The sequence below is a fragment of the Manacus candei genome, unplaced genomic scaffold (assembly GCF_025592945.1).
Source record: "Manacus candei isolate 608988 ecotype Guabito, Panama unplaced genomic scaffold, ASM2559294v1 h1tg000036l, whole genome shotgun sequence".
Lineage (NCBI taxonomy): Eukaryota > Metazoa > Chordata > Aves > Passeriformes > Pipridae > Manacus > Manacus candei.
Window position 1 is genome coordinate 4,612,365 of NW_026138084.1, and position 17,214 is coordinate 4,629,578.

Sequence of the window (17,214 nt, forward strand, 5' to 3'; positions counted from 1 at the left end):
CCCCAGAGGCTGGTTGGGCACTGACCAGGCTCCCCAGGGCAGTGGGCACAGCCCCAAGGCTGCCAGAGCTCCAGGAGGGTTTGGCTGATCCTCTGGGGCACAGGGGGTGACTTTGGGGGATGGGTCTGGGCAGGGCCAGGGGTTGGACTGGAGGATCCCTGTGGGTCCCTTCCAACTCAGCACATTCTGTGATTCTTTCCCTTTGCAGTGCACTCCAAGAGGTGCCCAAAGCACCCTCAGATCCTTGTGAAGGTAAAATGCAGGATTATTGGACGTGTTTCTCTACATGACAACTGATGTTCATGTGGACACCAGAAGATCAGTACAGCACTTTCCCATTACTGTTCTGTAACTAATTTCTGCAAATTAAATGCCTGTTGCACAAACAGCATTCCTGGGTTCTTCAGAGTGCATTGGAATAGTCTTAGTTTGGCTTCTGAGAAGTGGCTCTTTCAAATACACAAGCTGTTCCAAACCAGTTTGTTTTTGATAACATTACTCAAAACAGGCAAAATGTGCTCCTAAATTGCTTGAATCTTGGGAATGGCAAACTTGGAAAGAGTACTGCTGCAAGGCAAGGGGAATGAGGATGTGCTGGTGTTCGGGGAGTGCTGGGATGGTGAGAACAGGTGTGTTTCTTGCTTTTCCCAGTAGTCCAGTGCTGAGGGACTGGATCGTTCTGGCTTCTGGCAGACATTCAGACTTTTTGCAGTTGCACGTGGGAGCTCCTGCTCTGGAGATGGAAGAGTACGAGAGCGATTCGTTGACCATGGCGATGGCTCAGCTTTAGTTTCACACACGTCTGACTGGTGGCAGTTCCTCCGGCGGCTGAATGAGTCATGTCGAGTGCAAGAAGGGATTCTGTAAAAATCTGCTGCGGTATGAGCAGTAAACAGGAAACGAAGTGACGGATCTGTTCAGACCAATTATCGTCAAATTGTGTGGAATACGTGGACGTTAGCCCCCAGTCCTTCAGCCCGGCTGTAGTACGTTACCTCAGGCTCTGAAACGCTTGTTCCTCGTCATTTGTGCGTGTGGCTGCTCAGCCTGTTTGTGAGATGCTGAATGACGGCGCGTTGGCGCACTTCGGCTTTTAAAAAAGTGCGTTGTGAAGAAAAATTTTTTGTTGTTTGCCTGTAGTTTCAGAAAAGCTTTTAAACCAGAGTCGGAGTCAAGCAGGCACAGACCGGCGGCGTTGTCCCCGCTCCCTGTCCTCCTGTTTCTCGCTGTGGCGTTCCCGGCTTTCTCGGGGTTCGAACCGGTGGCCCTTCTACCTCGGCCCCCGCGAGCCCCTCCCCGGGGCGGGGCCTGGCGCGCGCGCTCCCTACCTGCGAGGATGTGACGTCAGCTCATCATTACCCTAATTACGGTGACGTCATAGCGGGCTCGGCCAATGGGACCGCCCCGCGCTCCCCACCTGCTCGGCGCAGAATTCCCTCATTCCTGGGATTCCTCCCCGGGCCCGCGAGCGAGCGGGGCCAGCGGGGCCAGGCTCGCCGCGCCTGCTCCGCTCCGCTCCGCTCCGCTGCCGGGCCGCCAGTGCCGCCCCTTCCCGCCACTCCCGGCCCGGCCCGGCCCGGCCCGGCCCGGCCCGGGGGCGCCGCGGCCGCGCTGCCGCCGCTCCTCCTGCCGCCGCCCGGCCCCGCCGCCGCCCGGAGCGCCGGTGAGTGAGGGGGGAGCGGCCGGGCGGGGGCGGGCGCAGGTGCTGCCCTGGCGCGTTCTCCGCGCTGCGGGACTTTCCCCGGGGCGGGCGGAGTGGAGCCTCCCGGGGGGGCCGCGGAGCCACCTCGGAGCGGCCGCGGGGGCTCCGAGCACTGCCGGCGGGGCCGGGCCCGCCCGAGCAGCGAGGCTGTCCCGACAGGGACTGGCTTCGCCGGCTGGAGGTGCCCGAGGTGCCGCAGGTCCCGGCGAACGGGAACGGGGACGAAATACCCCCCAGGAGCCCCTACCCCGGGTGTCACGAGCAGCGGGACCGAGCGGGCGCTGCGTCCCTGCCGTCCCCGACTCACACGTGGGCTCCCGCACGGCGTGCTTTTCCTACAGGGAAAATCCCTGGGGTCACATCAGTAGCAGAGGTGAAACCTTCTGGAATGAGTCCCAAGGGCACTGGGAAGGTTTTTGACTCTGTATCTTGTATATTCCATTTGTAGAGAGATTTTTTTATTCAATCTGTAGCAGTGCAATGTCAGGCTGCCTTATGTGTTCCCCAGATGCGATCAGCAGTAATCAGTTCTCAGGGTTTGCATTTTTTAAGTAAATAACTGGGCTGGAACAGTTGTTGCTGGATTTCCAGCATCCCCAGCATACTGCGGGGAACAAGAATGGGGTGTTTTGGTGCAGGATGCTAAAACAGGGTAGAAAATCATTATACAGACTCTTGGGGGCATATTAATTAAGAGCATTCACACAATAAAGTGTCAGGTTCTTATTTACATGTATGTAGCTCTGATAACCTTCTCAGCATCTCCATATTGCATTAGTTAATCTGTTTGTTCTCAGAAACATTTGAAAGTTTTCTATTATAAAAGAGACCTTTAGTTCTATCTGCTGTACTTAAATGTTTCATAATAGGTTTGCAGCAGAGTGTGTAACATGTAGGATGTAACATGTGGTCTTGCAGATAGATACAAGATATGGTCAGGTTGGACTTCTCTACCTTTAATTTCTTAGGTTAGCTTTTAATTCAAACACCATTGCTAATAGATTTCTTTGTAGAATGTTACTTTGTTAAGGAGTTTTTATGCAACAAGGCAACAAAAGGCACAAGGTAAAATGCCGAAGCTCTGCTTTAAGCTTATAATTTTCTGTGTGATGAGTTAAATTGTTGTTTCTGCCTGAAGATTTGCCTGTTCAAACACTTTTTCCACATGCAAAACAACCGTGGTTAAAAAAACTCAAAGCAGTGAATAAATAATTTATTTTTTTTTAAAGAAAGTGGTATTTTGAAGATTCCTTGGCCATACTTGGCCTGAACTCACTCTGAGGGCGATGGGTTGTAAATGCAGGAGATGAGCAGTACTAACCATAGTCATGACCTACACTGAGTACTTGCAGTTAACATTTCACATGGGTATCTCAACACAGGATTCATGTATCAACAAGTAGAAGCTTTGATCTAAGTGCAGTTGAAGGAATTTATTGTGTCTGTTTGAGACACATACTGTGCTCATCATTATTCTCATTCATGTTGCAAATCTGATTTACTCTCTCCTATAGTAAAAAATAAAAGGTATTCACCTATTTTGCATCAAACTGCTGCTTTATCTTCCTTTCCTCTGTGGACTTACTGGTTGTGCTGATAAGCTGTGCCTGGATTTCCTCTTCAGTTTTGCTCTCTCTCATGGAAATCAACTGAGTCTCTCTCTATAGGTACTCCTGGTTATGAATTTGGGCAGGACTGTGCCTATATTTCCCCAAGTAGGAGCTGTTTTTGACCTGTTTGACCATATTTTTCAATTAATCTTGTTTTCCCTGTACTTGTGTTTATGTACACTCAGTTCACTTTAGTCTTGATTGTTTCTCGAGTGTCTTGTCAATTTGAATCACTTTGTCATTGTTACAATGGGCTTTGTTTATGAACCCTCCTTTTCTCCCTCTAAAGTTATCTCTATAATTTCACCAGATGGCAGTTCAGGTACCAGACTTTTCTCTCAATCATTAGAAGGTTCAGCCTTTCTCTCCTTGTCTGTCTCTAGTTCACACTGGACACATTTGAGAGAACTCTTTCAGGTGTTCCTTAGGAAGGTGTTTGCAGTGGCTGTTCTGTCAGTCACACCTAGAATCCAGTCATCCTCATGGCTGTGATTTCACTTTGGCTTTTCATATCCAAACTGGGTCAAAATTCTTCTGATTTTTTTTTTTCCTTACCTGCTCAGCATGTCTGTTGTCCTCATCACTCTTTGTCCTTGTTTCTATCATCTAACTTGTTACTTCAGCTCCAGGGTAAAGTCCATCCTAGACAAAAGCCATCATATCTCCCTAATGAGTACTGCCCAAACATCATCTTTCATGTTTCTCTTTTCTTTCTGTCTCTTTGCTATTCCCCCTTTTAAAAAATCAAATATAAAGTTCTTCTCTTTATTTCAAATCATTCCTGACGTACCCTGAATATAACTTTGGTGAGATTAAATAATTGTCTTTCTGTTCAGGCTGAGTGAGTTGGTGCTGTTTACTTAATTTCAAACAAGCAACTTTAGGATTTTTCCATGAATGCTTTTCCGGGTGCTTGGAAGGTGCTGTATAAATCCATGAAATCACTTCAATCTTCATTTTCAAAAGCTTTAATTTCTCCATAGTCTTAAAAAAAAAAAAGGTTAGCAGACATTTGCTGAGAGTATTCCATGTGTACCTGGAATTTTCAAAAATGTGAAAAGGAGAGGGGGAAAAAAATGGACTGTTTTGTTACACTAATGCGTGTTGCGTGTTTCAAGTGCTGCATAAAAAAATTACAGGTAGATCAGTGTTTAGTAACTTATTTGTCTTCCAGACACTGTACCTCTGATTTTACATTCTATGTCTTCACTACTTTCCAGAATATTTCTGTACTGCAGTGTAGGTGAGAGGACAGAGTAGGGGCATGTTGAATGGGAGCAGTAGCTGATAAATAAAAGGACTGAGTAAGATATTAAACTAATATTTCAATTTACAGTAGATAAAAATATCTTGAATGTTTGTAAAAGTGCTTTTGGCTCATGTCTCTTTAAATCTAACAGTTAAGGGACTGTAACAAGTAAGATATTTGGGAAACTGTTTCCATAGTTTAAATCAGATTTAGCCAGAGGAAGTTCAATTGTGTTCTTGTATTTCACTGGTCAGTTGTTTTCCCTTACCAGATCGGGGTGCAGAGCAGTACTTACACATAAGATAGAGTTGGTTTTTGATGGGGATACTCATGAAAGTACAACATTCATGCTGGCTGGTTTCTGCATACACAGGTTTCTGTGTCATACAGAGAATTAGCTGGATTTTGTCAGGAGTCTGCTTTTTAACTCGCTTTTTTATTTTTTTAATTTTTTTTTTGGAACCCTGGAAAGTGTCCTGGTCTTTATTTCTGAAATGTGACTCCTCCTGAGGATGGCTGGGCTGTTCTCTCAAGGCAGCCTTAGCAAAGCTGTATCAGTTGCTGACCTTGCCCAGATCAAATTAGGTTTTTAAGCTTTGAACAGTCTAAGAGAAGATCCCTCCTCTCTCATTCTCATAGGCAACCTTTATTACTTTCTAAAGTGTTATCACTGGCTTGTTAGTCTAATTTAGAGATAGAGGGATATTTAATATTGTTTGGAAAATAATCTGGAAGTTTATATCTCCTTGAAGGTAACTTTCATAACTGTGAACGTGTTCAGTGTGTTTAAAAAAATCCCAGAATACTTGGTATTGCACTGTGGGATTTGCAGCTCTCCCTTCAAAGCAGCTCTTGGATGAGCTCAGTATTCTGCACAAGGCCTTAATTTTAGAGGAGCATCTCAGCAGCTCTCTCATGATATGGACTTGAATAATATACAAAGGTGCAAAATTATATAGAGCCCACTTTTAGTGAAGTTGTTTTTGAAGTGTCTAATTTCCTGAATAGAATTAAGACCTGGTTCCTGTTTCCTTCTCTCAATGTGGATTTCTGTCACCAGCTAATTCTTTTACTAGGAACATGTTCCGGAAAGGGTTTGGGCATCTGCTACTCCCATTACTTGAAATTTACTGAAAAACTTAAAGAAAAAAGGCAATTTGTTGTCAATAAAAAACATTTTACTATCCTTTGTGTTGTTCTTTATCAAGAGGTGCTTGGTTTTTTTTTTCTTTTCCTAAAGAGTTGACTAAAAGGGTTTGCATTGCTGTCTTTGAAATTTCAGACAAAGTTAGCACTAAATCACGAGTTAGCCTTCAGTTTGGTGTAGCTGCATCACCTGATCAGACATATTTTAGTAATTTTTCTGACTGAATTTTCACTCTGTTAGAGGAATTTGTGTAAGAGGGTCAGTAATCAACAATCTGGGGAGAAATAAAGTGTTATTTTGAAGTCCAAGAAAACAAAAAGCAGGAAAGAAACTAAGCATCAGGGTCTAAGGGATCAAAGTAGAATGATGCTGAAGGCTTCTCCAGCAAACACGCTCTGCCAAATATTTGCTTTGGTTTGGAGGAGAATGTGGCCAGACAAGATATGAAGAAATATTTAATAGTAAAATAAGAAGCTCAGATCTTATTTTCTAAAACCTCTTGCCCACAGGTACTATCTTTAAATGAAAGAGTTAATTGACTTACAGCTTAGTTAAAATACTATTCTTGAGCAAAAGCTGATGATGACAGGGAGGGAAAGTGCACGTTTTAATCCTCAAGTGCTATGCTTTGTTATTTCAAGTTTTTCTCTTGTATAGTTCTGTGGAAACATTTCTGGATTTAATTATTTAAACTTAAAAATTTTTTAAACTTACAAATACTTCAAAATCCTTTCTCTTATGCTTTAAAACCTTTGATTAAAATCTTTGACGTTATTTAGGAAGAGGGAGGGAGGACAGTGAAGTTTATTGTTTTAGTGCAAAGTCAAGGAAATTGCTTCCCAAACATATGCTTGTTGTTAAGTCTGTGTACATGTTATACATGTGTTTGAGATTTCTGTAGTTGCCACTACCTTCTTTTTTTTTTTTAAGATTATACTGTAAAGTAAGTTACAGTAAACAGTTTTTATGATAGAAGATCATGCTAAGTTTTTGGTGGAAGAAATCCAACAAAACTGTTAGCTGTTACAAGATTTTCTTTCTCTATTTTTTTTTCTTAACAGTTCTGCCTATGCTGTTGCCTTCTTGTTTAAAAACACATATAAGTTGCTGGCCTTTTAATAAAAGCAACTTGACAGCACGTTATTCTCTTCCTTGATTTCCCTTTCATATTTTTGGAATTTCCTATTGGAACTTCTTTTTTTAGTTTTGAAGCCATCTATGTGAAGCTTTGAGAAGCTTATGTGAGCTGCAGTGCAATCATTGGTTTTAATGGGAGAGTCTGTTGCTTGATACAGTGCTGAAATGTCCATTTTTAATGTGGTAGGATGAATTTTTTGTGTATGGGAATTATGTGTTGCAAGAGGCTAAAACTGGGGAGAAGCAGCTATTGAGGTGTGTAATTATACAGATTGCAGTTCTCTGTGTTGTTGTATATACACATAGCCAGAGTTCAGCTATATGTTCATTAGTAAATGGCTTATAAACTTTGAATGATTCTCCCTTGGACACAGGAGTGTGGAGATGGAGTTTATTGAATCCTGTGGCTCTAAAGCAGTCTCGTGCTCAGGTAGTCAGGCCAGCTGTCACCTTCACTGCAGATGAGTTGCATCTTTGGATAGTGTCTCAAGTAGCTCTTTATTGGGATGGAAGGCCAGCATGTGGGACAAAAAAGCACTTACAACATGTAGTAGATAACCCTGCTGCAACATTTGTGAGCAGCAGTCATCAGCTTCAGTACTTGAGAATTTGGTCTTCTGGTTTGTTTGGGCAAGTAGTTGGTGGGAAAGCTAATTCCAGTGTTTCCTTGTTTTCAAAACTAAGCAATTACTTAGTTTTAACAAGTCCTGTGCTGGTATAACATGAAAAGAACAACAGAAACTTAGATTTTTGATTCTTTTTGCTGTCATGCTCTTTTTCATTCCTTCTGTAAAACCTGATATATGCATGCTCTGAACAGGTGATGCAGCACTTGGTATGTTAAGGATTCTGAGTTTCCTATCTGTAACTTTGGGTCTGAATTTTGCAGGATCCAGGGAGGAATGGAGACTCCATTGGATGTGCTGTCGAGAGCAGCATCTCTAGTACACGCTGATGATGAGAAACGTAAGTCTGCGATTTAGCTCTCTGCTTTGCTGGATCCAGATCATTACATTTGCACTGTGTGTCAGCCTAGATGTTGGCTCTATCAATCTTGGTATTTTGCTGAATCAAAGATGTGTAGAAAAATGTCAAGAACCCTTCAGAGGTTGTCTTCCTCAGGTGCAAACCCAATATGTTGCATTTAAATGGGTTCGTGTGCAAGACAGAATCATTCCTATTATTTAAAATTACTTACCAATTCACGTGAAGGTGCCCCTCTTTTCCCAATTGCATATGCACTGTGAGTAGACAAAAAGTTGTGATGGAACTATGTCAAACTAAGGCCAGTTTGAAAACTTGCCCTCCCTAGTGGTATTGGTTAGACTTGGTCTCATTTAAGAACACAGAACTGTGGGCATGAGTGGGTTGCAAAGATTTCAGTTCATACAAACTACCAGGTAGACTGTTATCATTAGTAGTGAGCACTTCATTTTCCTTTCACTGCCAGTAAAAGGTGATAACAGGGTTTTAACATAGTGATGTCAGTGGCAACCCATCATTTGGGTAATATTTTTGCTTTTAATATTCATGATAAGAGTTTCAGGTGGGTTAACTAATGTTGGAATAATGTTTTCAGTTCTGCCAAACTGCAGTGCTGCTTTGTAGATCAAATTGTTACCTGCATGTTCACTGGTAAATGTCTTTGCCAGGTTTTTCCGAGTAGTGTAAGCACTCAGGGAGCGTGTGCATCTTGGCTATCAGCCTCAAGAGGTGCCGACTAGCAAAATGGTATTTTGGATTTCAAACTGCTTTTGTGTGTAGCTTCTGTGCCTAAAATCACCTTTCAAGATGAATTCAGCTTTTCTTCTTTTGATCTTTGTTCCTTTATTCTGCATGTGTTTTTGAAAAGCAGTTGTATTGAATGTTAAATAAAATAATCGATGCACTGTTGTTCATCAACTCACTCAAGTAATCACAAAGTAAAAAAATACAGCATATTTGGATAACAAGTCCCAGATTTTTTGTGTGTATTCAAATAGTCAAGAAAGCAGTAGCTCACCCTTTCAGAAGTCTATAAAATGAAGGTTTCATACCCTGATGAGCTCTTCTGTGTTACTGGCTTTTAGCCTTATAATGAATATTGGTTTTGCTGTTCTTTCATGTTCACTTTGCTGCTGGATAACTACCAAGTTTTTGTTGGTCTCACTGTAGATGGATGACTTAGTTGATTGCCACAGTTATTGACTATTGCTGGTAAAATGAACAGCAATGGAACTCCTTGAGGAAATAGTTTCAACTGTGAATTTGGCCTGGGGGATTTCTCTTGTAAACTAACATATATTTGCAGAAAAGTCAAAAGCTTAACCTATTTTACTTTGCCTACATTTTATAATATATTATGAATATGTATTCTCAATGTTCTTATGAATATGTATTCTCAATGTTCTTAAGCTTAAATGCATTCTTTTTGGTTAACTATTCCCTGAGACTCTAGTTTGAATTTGAGTTCCATGGGGTAGGAATATTATGCTGGATCTGGAGAATCCAGAGGAAGTCTGATTCAGTGCAACTTGCATGTGAGGAAGCTGATGTGTATCTGGTTCTAATTTACATTCCTTTAGTCTTACCACTTAGGCTTAATTAGATTTATGCCACTCTGCAGCTTCTAACTTGTGCTATCTCTGAGCTTGTCCTCTTGTGTGAATCACACACCGAATAGCTGTAGTAAGAAGAGCTGCTGAGAGGAAGAGAAGAGCAGTCCCTGAAGTTGCACTTTTTTGTGTCAGCTTTAGTGGAAATGGCACCAGCCAGACTTCACCCTTTGTTAAAGTGGATAGTAACAGCTTGAAGTTAGTCTTAGTCTTGAAATTAGAAATTATCCTTGAGCTTTCCAGTGAAGTGCCTAGCATGCTGCTCATGGAGTTCTAGCAGTGGTCCTGTCTGTATTTCTGTATCCTTGTTCACTTTGTCTGACACACAGAGTTCTACAGAGAGTTTCCAATATTCCAGTCGTGTCCAGGAGTTCAGGAATAATTTTTTTATAAAGTGAAAGATCCTCTTATCTCTGTGGGCACTCACTGCAGTGTCAAGTAATATTAAAATGTCTTTGTCTTATATGTTGTGTGAACACATATATCTTTGTTTATAGACAAATCACATACTGTTTAAAACAAATGCTTTTAAACTTCCCAGGAGATGTATGTTATTGTGGCTTAACCTCAGCCAGCACCCACGTACCACCCAGCGGCTCGCTTACATGTCCCCTGCCCCACTGGAATGGGGAGAAGAATCAGAATAAAATCAGAATAAAAATATCTCAACCTGTGTGTTGAGATAAGAACAGTTTAATGATTGAAATAAAATATTATAATTACAGTAATGAAAAGGGAGACAACAAAAAGAGAGAGAGAAATAAAACCCAAGAAAGACAAGCGCTGCACAATACAGGTGCTCACCACCTCCTGTCGATGCAGAGCCTGTCCCCAGGCAGGGATCAGTGGCCAATTCTCCCCAGTTTCTACACTGAGCACAGCATTCTGTGCTGTGGAATATCCCTTTGGCCAGTTCAGGTCAGCTGTCCTGGCCATGCTCCCTCCTGGCTTCTTGTGCACCTCCTCACTGGCAGAGCCTGGGGCACTGGGAAGTCCTTGGCTTCAGGTGAGCACTGCTCGGCAACAACCAACCAGGAGTGTGGTGTCAGCATTGTATTTATCCCTTCGGACCTGAAGGGAGCCCACAGCCTAAAGGAAGGATGGAGAGAGACTATTTACAAGAGCCTGGAGTGACAGATCAAAAGGGGATAGCTTCACACGGACAGTGAGTAGGTTCAGATGGGATATTAGGAAGAAATTTCTCCCTGTGTGGGTGGTGAGGCCCTGGCACAGGTTGCCCAGAGAAGCTGTGGCTGCCCCAGCCCTGGAAGTGTCCAAGGCCAGGTTGGACAGAGCTTGGAGCAACCTGGGATAATGGAAGGAGTCCCTGCCCATGGCAGGGACTCATCTGGGGTGGGCCCAGATGAGCTTTAACTCCCTTCCAACCCAAACAATTCTGGGATTCTGTGATTCTATAACATTATTCCCGTACTAAATCCAAAACACAGCACTATGCCAGCTACTAGGAAGGCAATTAACTCTATCCCAGCTGCAATGGAGATTTCCCAGAATGGTCATTGGTCTCTTAAGCAAATATGACCTTGATGTTTTTTGGTTTGGTTTTTTTCCCAGCTGCACCTGGGTCAGTGAGATTGAACCTCAGTGATACATTAGTACTTGGTGTTGCTTTCATCTCTGGTTTAGTTCATGAACTATATTATAGACTGTATTTCAACAGCTCCCAGTTTAAATCATTCTGCACTTGTTAGCAACAAAAATTTATGAACCCCATTTGGTTAACTGCTGTGTCATGGAAAAGATAAATTAGGGAGAAGAAATGACTACTGCAATTCTGTGTTTGTAACTCTTACCACTGTGATGGAAACAGCTATTTAATGTTATGGTACAGTGGATCTGTACCTAAAAAAAAAAAAAAAAGGCTGAGCAATAGAAAGTAGACAATGATGTCATTATAAGCCAGACATCTTAAAGGCTTGTCACTAGTTTCTGACTTGTCAATTGTGGAGGAAAGGCCACAGGAAGCCTGTGCTGTTTATGAGCAGATGTTCAGTGCTGGAGTAGGTAATGTGCAACTATTTTATCTGTAAGTGGCACCTGTAAGGTTTTTCTGGGTTCTTTTCAGGACTTTGGGAGTGGGATTTAGATGAAGCAACCATCTGTATGATATGCATGTTTGCTGGTTTTTGAATGTTATCATTACCATAAACATTATTGAATGTGGGTTATTGTAAACTGCAGAAATCCAGTTTACAATGAGATGCTTGATACTCATTACTCTTATTCCTCTTCTTTCCCTATACTTCTCACTGGGGTTATACTGATTTCTCATATGTTCAGGGTTCAAGTTGGCTGGTTTTAGAAGACCACAGTGAAAGCTGGTAAGATTTAAGCAAGCATTCATACTGTAAGGAGGATTATAATTTTGTATTTATCTCATGTAAAAATAAGAGATTTGGGAACTGGTCTTTCAGTTATAAACAGTGTTTTAAAAGCATAATCTTGTTATTGAGAAAATAGTGAAGGAAAACACTAAGAAGGAGTTGTGCTTGCAGAATGTGTTGTAAGCAGTGAGTACTCACCTGTACTGATTTTATAGCAACATTTATACTTTCCTCCAATATTTAAGTCCAGTTTAAGAATATGGGAAAGAATGAGGAAAAAATATGTCATTTCTCACTCTCTCAGGGTAATATAGTGAAAAATCTGTTGTTGGCAAACAGGAGAAAATATATGTCCATAAGGAGATGAAAGGTTTGGAAACAGCTAATAAATGGCACATTGAAGTCCTGGCTAAGAACTTAGCAACCTAATGCCTTGTACCAAATCCATACCTGTTGAGTCTTGATTTATGTTTTGAAAAACTGATAAAGAACTACACGAATTAAAAAAAAAAATATCTTTGATCAAGCCATGCTTCTTGCACATGTGGGATCAGCCACATGTGTCATCCCTGGGTGTATGGAAGCCTGGAATTGCTATTCCACACTTCTTGCCTGCGAACACTGTTATTGTTTGGCAGCAGTTTCTCTTATGTGGTTTTGTTTAATGCACTTCAAATAATTAGACCATACAGTTGATATTTCTAGTACAGAAGAATTATTGTGCTTTAAAATCTCTGCCCTAATCTGCTTTGTCATAAAATTCTTGTGTAGACAAGACCTACAAGTCAGTTTTCACTGTTCTTCATTGGTATCAATAGTTAGAAGTGGGAATTTTTTGCTGGCTGTCACCTCATCATTAATAAATATGCACTGATTAATTGTTTTGGATAGCTGATCCTAAAATACGTATCACTTCAAGGCAGAGGTGAAAACAATGTATTAGTTTTTAGGACTCTTGAAGAGGACACTAATTCTGTAAACTTATTGTCTTTAAATACAAAACAAGCAGTATTTATAGTAGAATTAGACTTGAATGTTATGTGTGTTAGAGTTATAATGATGAAATATTTCCAGCATCACCAGGACTTTACACCTACACTACTAATGTTTGTTGTGTAAATTTATAGCAAATTATGGGCAGTAAGCCTGAGAAAGGTTTTAATATCAATGTGTGCAGAAGTTTTAAAATCCTACTGTGGGAACACTCACATCAGCACTGAAAATACTTCAGGGCCTCAGGGGTTTTTGACTGACTGAAAGTGAGGAATTGGATGAAACTTACTGTATGATGCAGTTAGTACAAGTCTCAAGGATCTGTTTCATTTGAGATTTGCTTTTTAGGGGGGTTGAGGTTTTCCTGGCATCCGCTTCAGAAAAATGGGTTACAGTGGCAGCATTTTTGCACAGAAATGAAGAAGCAGTATCATGTCACAGTCCTTGAGTATTTTCTATTCACCAGTTCACACCATTCTGAGTAAAAGTGGGAGGAATTGCAGTGCTTGTAGCAAGAATGATAAATATTATATGCAAATATTACTTGGAACAAGATGAAATATTTCCAGGAGAACATAATCTTGTCATGTGACTTACCCTTTGTATTTTTATTTGCACATATATATCCAAAATAGGAAATCTGGTACCAAAGAAATAAATGGAAAAGGTCTTAGCGGCACGCGGTATGAAGAGATATTCCAGTCTTGCTTCTCGTTTATGGAATGTTTGCTTTAGGGGTGGAAAGGAATCAAATCGGTTTAATAAGGGCATCCTAGAGCATGTTTAGAGTTCTTTTGACATCTAAAATATGTTTATGTACTGAACCATAGTTCTCATATAGACTGTTTTGGTGGTAAACTGTTTTTTGTTCATGCTAGTATTCATTATTTGGCATCCCCAGTCCTGTGTGTAATACATGGAGCAGTTTAGTACACCACAGTTAATCTGGTTTGTGTTTATTGTTCTGCCATTATTCCTGGAGTTTGTCATTATTTTTTCACTGCCACAGTGTGGAGAATATGAATGTTTTCTGTAGTTCTTGGTGCTGTACAAATACCTGGGAAAAGGTTCTCGGCAGTGTCGAGGGCAGGAAGCAGAGCTCTGCTCTCCTGATATGGGGCTGCTTCCCATTACCCAGAGAGTCAGGAGCAGGGATGGAAGCTCCAGACTCCCATTCCCGACTTCTCTCTGTAGCACCACGACACTGATGCCACAAGGCTTCTTTTGAACCCTTGAGCTCTGCTGGTGTGCAAAAAACGTGGCCAGGAGTCCTGGCAGAGTCTGCTGCTGTGGACACTGTTGCTACTTTGGAAGTGTCACTTTTGGAATATTCAGGAAATGAACTGGTGATTGTCTGTTACAGAAGCTCACAGCTGCACTATGAAATTGCTCACAGGGAAAGTATTCTTAAGGAATTCCTTGCTTTGAAGTGTGTCATGCTGGGTTATGATCCTTTACCAGGGCAAACTGGGAGTCATTATGGATAACCTTAAGATACCATTGCCAGCAGGGCTGACTAAATCTTGTTTTTTCCCCAATTTAGAGCAGATAAAAATTTACCTTATAATGAAAAAGTTGTATGTGATGCTTCTACTAAAAATATTCCTTCCTATGACTTTCAGGACTCCTCCAGTGAAACATTTTTTGGTTTGTGGGACAATACTTGCTGCAATCCTGCTTGGCTATGTTGAGGGAAACACAACCATGTTAACCCAGATTTTTCTTTTGCATTCTGTAAATAAATTTAACGGTATTTTATATGCATGTTGTTTTTCAGTGCTTTTGAAGTTTGGGGATTTTTTAATCAGGGTTTGGCAACCCTTGGATGTCTCTTTTAACCAATCCAGTGCAAACTTTCATTTAGAACTTGACTTCTTCAGAAGGACTTTTCCCTTATTGGGTTGAGAGGAGGGTAAGAAGTACTTTGTGATAATTTCTTACATGAGTGTGGGTGGACTCTCCACATGGATGTTTGTTTCTTCTTTTATGGCAAATTAAAATATTGATTTGGTTGTCTTTCTGCCAGCTTGGTGATTGGATGAATATGTCTGTGGGTTCAGAGAAGAGGCAGATATTTGATAGACACAAAGAGTTGGTCTTAAAAATCAGAGGTAGGTATTCTGCAACTCAGTTTAATACACTGAATTCTTTAGTTGCAGAAATTAATGTGTAGTTAAGTAACTGAACAGCTTGTATGATTTTGCAACTGTGTTTGTGGTCAGAGTTTGTCTGTGGTGTCCAGCAAGAGAGGAACTGAAGGTTTCTGAAGGAAAAGCTCTAATTTCGACGGAGCAGCATCAGCAAAAATCTACATTTGTAGTCCCTTAACAGCTATGAGAGGTGTTAAAAGTGGATTTGTCAGCTATTTGTCTTTTTGTAATGTTTAATCAATGGCAGCGGAAGAGGGGAGTCCTGTTAGTTTTGGAGCAGAACCTGTGATATAAACAATCCTTTTTTTTACTGGACAGGAGAAAAGTATGGAAATGGGATGTTTCAGCTTAGTAATAACGTGATGGAGAAATGTGAGTGGTTCGATCCTTGAGATGTGGCCTCAATCATCTGATGTTGTGTCTGAACACCAAAAGCTCGAAATAATTAAAATTCGGAGTAGTAACATGCATAGTGCTCTGCTTTTAAATTCATGAACCATACAGAAAATACTAATATCATCTGTTTTAAATATCAGTTAGTCTGGTTTTTTGTAAAAATATCAGAATGGGTGAATTCCTAGTCTTCTGGTTTTTGTTTTTCCAAAACCTTTAGCTCTTTGTATTACTTGGTATTTCACAGGATAACTTCCTGTAAATAGTGTCAGGGTCATTTCATTATTTTTAGGATTTTCCTGAAAGTAGGAGTGTTAAGTAGGATAACTACTCATTTGGGTTGTTTTGTTTAAAAAAAAAAAAATTATTCTTACCCGCAGAAAGTTTCACCCTCTTTTCCTCCAAGTTTATTGTAGCAAGGAAATAAAGAATGAGTACAGTTATGTTTTCAGCTTGTTAAATAGGCTGGAAAATGGGGCAATTGTCTGCCTGGCGCCTGGATGTATTTTAATAGCAGGGGAATGCCATTAGCATAGGCAATGGAGTGGTGGTAATGCCTGCAGGGACAAAAGAGTCTACATGTTTTTTTCAAATTAATTTTAAAAAACATTTGCAAGAGGTTCAGCTGCCTACAGTTTGTAGCATCCTTCAACATAGCAGATACTTCTGCCCAGGCTGCTCAGAGCTCCTGAGCAGTGGCAGCCACAACGTGACTTTTCTTTCTGAATCCTTTTCAGCTAATTGGTGATAAAATATTTGCAGTGACTGGTGGCATTACCTCCAAGTAAATGGTGTTTACAGGAATGCTGTCTTTAAATGTTGTTTGGCAAATGGAGAGGAAGGAATCTTTTTACCAGGGTGGAATTTGCCATCAGATAGCAACCACTGCTCTGAAAATCACAGCTGGCTGAACACCGTGTTGTTAAGTGTGCGAGCACATCCAGACCCATCCGGATCTTGTTGGTGCATGTGCTCCTAAATGACTGGCATTTCTGAAATGCTGGGCTTGGAACTGGGTGCTCTGCTTGTCTATTTTACCATAATCTGTATTTATTATATACTGAATTTTCAAATGATGCGGGGAAATTATTCACTCATTAGGTTTTGTCCATTGAGTTTTTTGGTGATGGGTGGAATTACAGAAATGGACGGGGGGTTCCAACTTAGCAGAATATTCTGGCATGTGAAAATCTGGCCATTCTTCATGTGATACGTATTATTTGGTTGATTTAATTTTAATTTTTTTTTAAAGTTCTTAGTTAATTGGAAATACTGCAGGCTGACTTGGGAAATGCAGGGTGCTTTCCCAGGATGTCCTTTCCATGTCTTTAAGAGTACAGAGAGTTGGGTCAATCTTGGAAATGACAGTGCCACACATGAAAAGCTGGCAAGGCAGAACTGATGAGGAAAAGAGTTAAAATATTTCTGAAATACTTTGGGTTTGGAATATTTACTGTTGTTGACTGCTTTTTCCATATTTAATTGTTTTTTAGATGCTTATTTCAGCACTTTGTCTGTGTCTGAAAGGGTTAGAATAGAGCGCTTGCAGCTTCCTTATTGCCTCTCTAACACCATGTCTTAAACCAGGCTTAATGTTATAAAGCCAGTTAGAATTTTGTTAAAATTGAGGTTGTCCTGTACAATCTTTACTACTTGTTCAGTCATAGTCTTTGGTGAAATGAGCATAGAATATTTACAGATCTGTTGTAAAAAGCAATATGCAAGTTCTTAGTTAATGAGCATCTGTTTGGTATTTTCTTTTCCCTTGTTGAGATCCCAGACTTAATTTATGCTGTGCCATTCAAATTCTGACCTGAAGGAGGAGGGATTTGAACATGGGTTTCCCAATCCAAGACGAGTGTCCTAATTATATGGTTTATGAAATAAAAAGGGGATA

At 40.9% G+C, this 17,214-nt stretch overlaps 1 protein-coding gene across 1 annotated transcript in view; it reads left to right on the plus strand.

The window, feature by feature from the left end:
* The first annotated feature begins 1,376 nt into the window (after positions 1-1,376).
* VGLL4 (vestigial like family member 4) overlaps positions 1,377-17,214 on the plus strand; it is an 84,029-nt gene continuing 68,191 nt past the window's right edge. The window contains exons 1-2 of the mRNA XM_051793350.1: positions 1,377-1,663; positions 7,735-7,811. Of these exons, the coding sequence (XP_051649310.1) occupies positions 7,748-7,811 (64 nt within the window). The 5' untranslated portion in view covers positions 1,377-1,663; positions 7,735-7,747. The remainder of the gene's footprint in view (positions 1,664-7,734; positions 7,812-17,214) is intronic.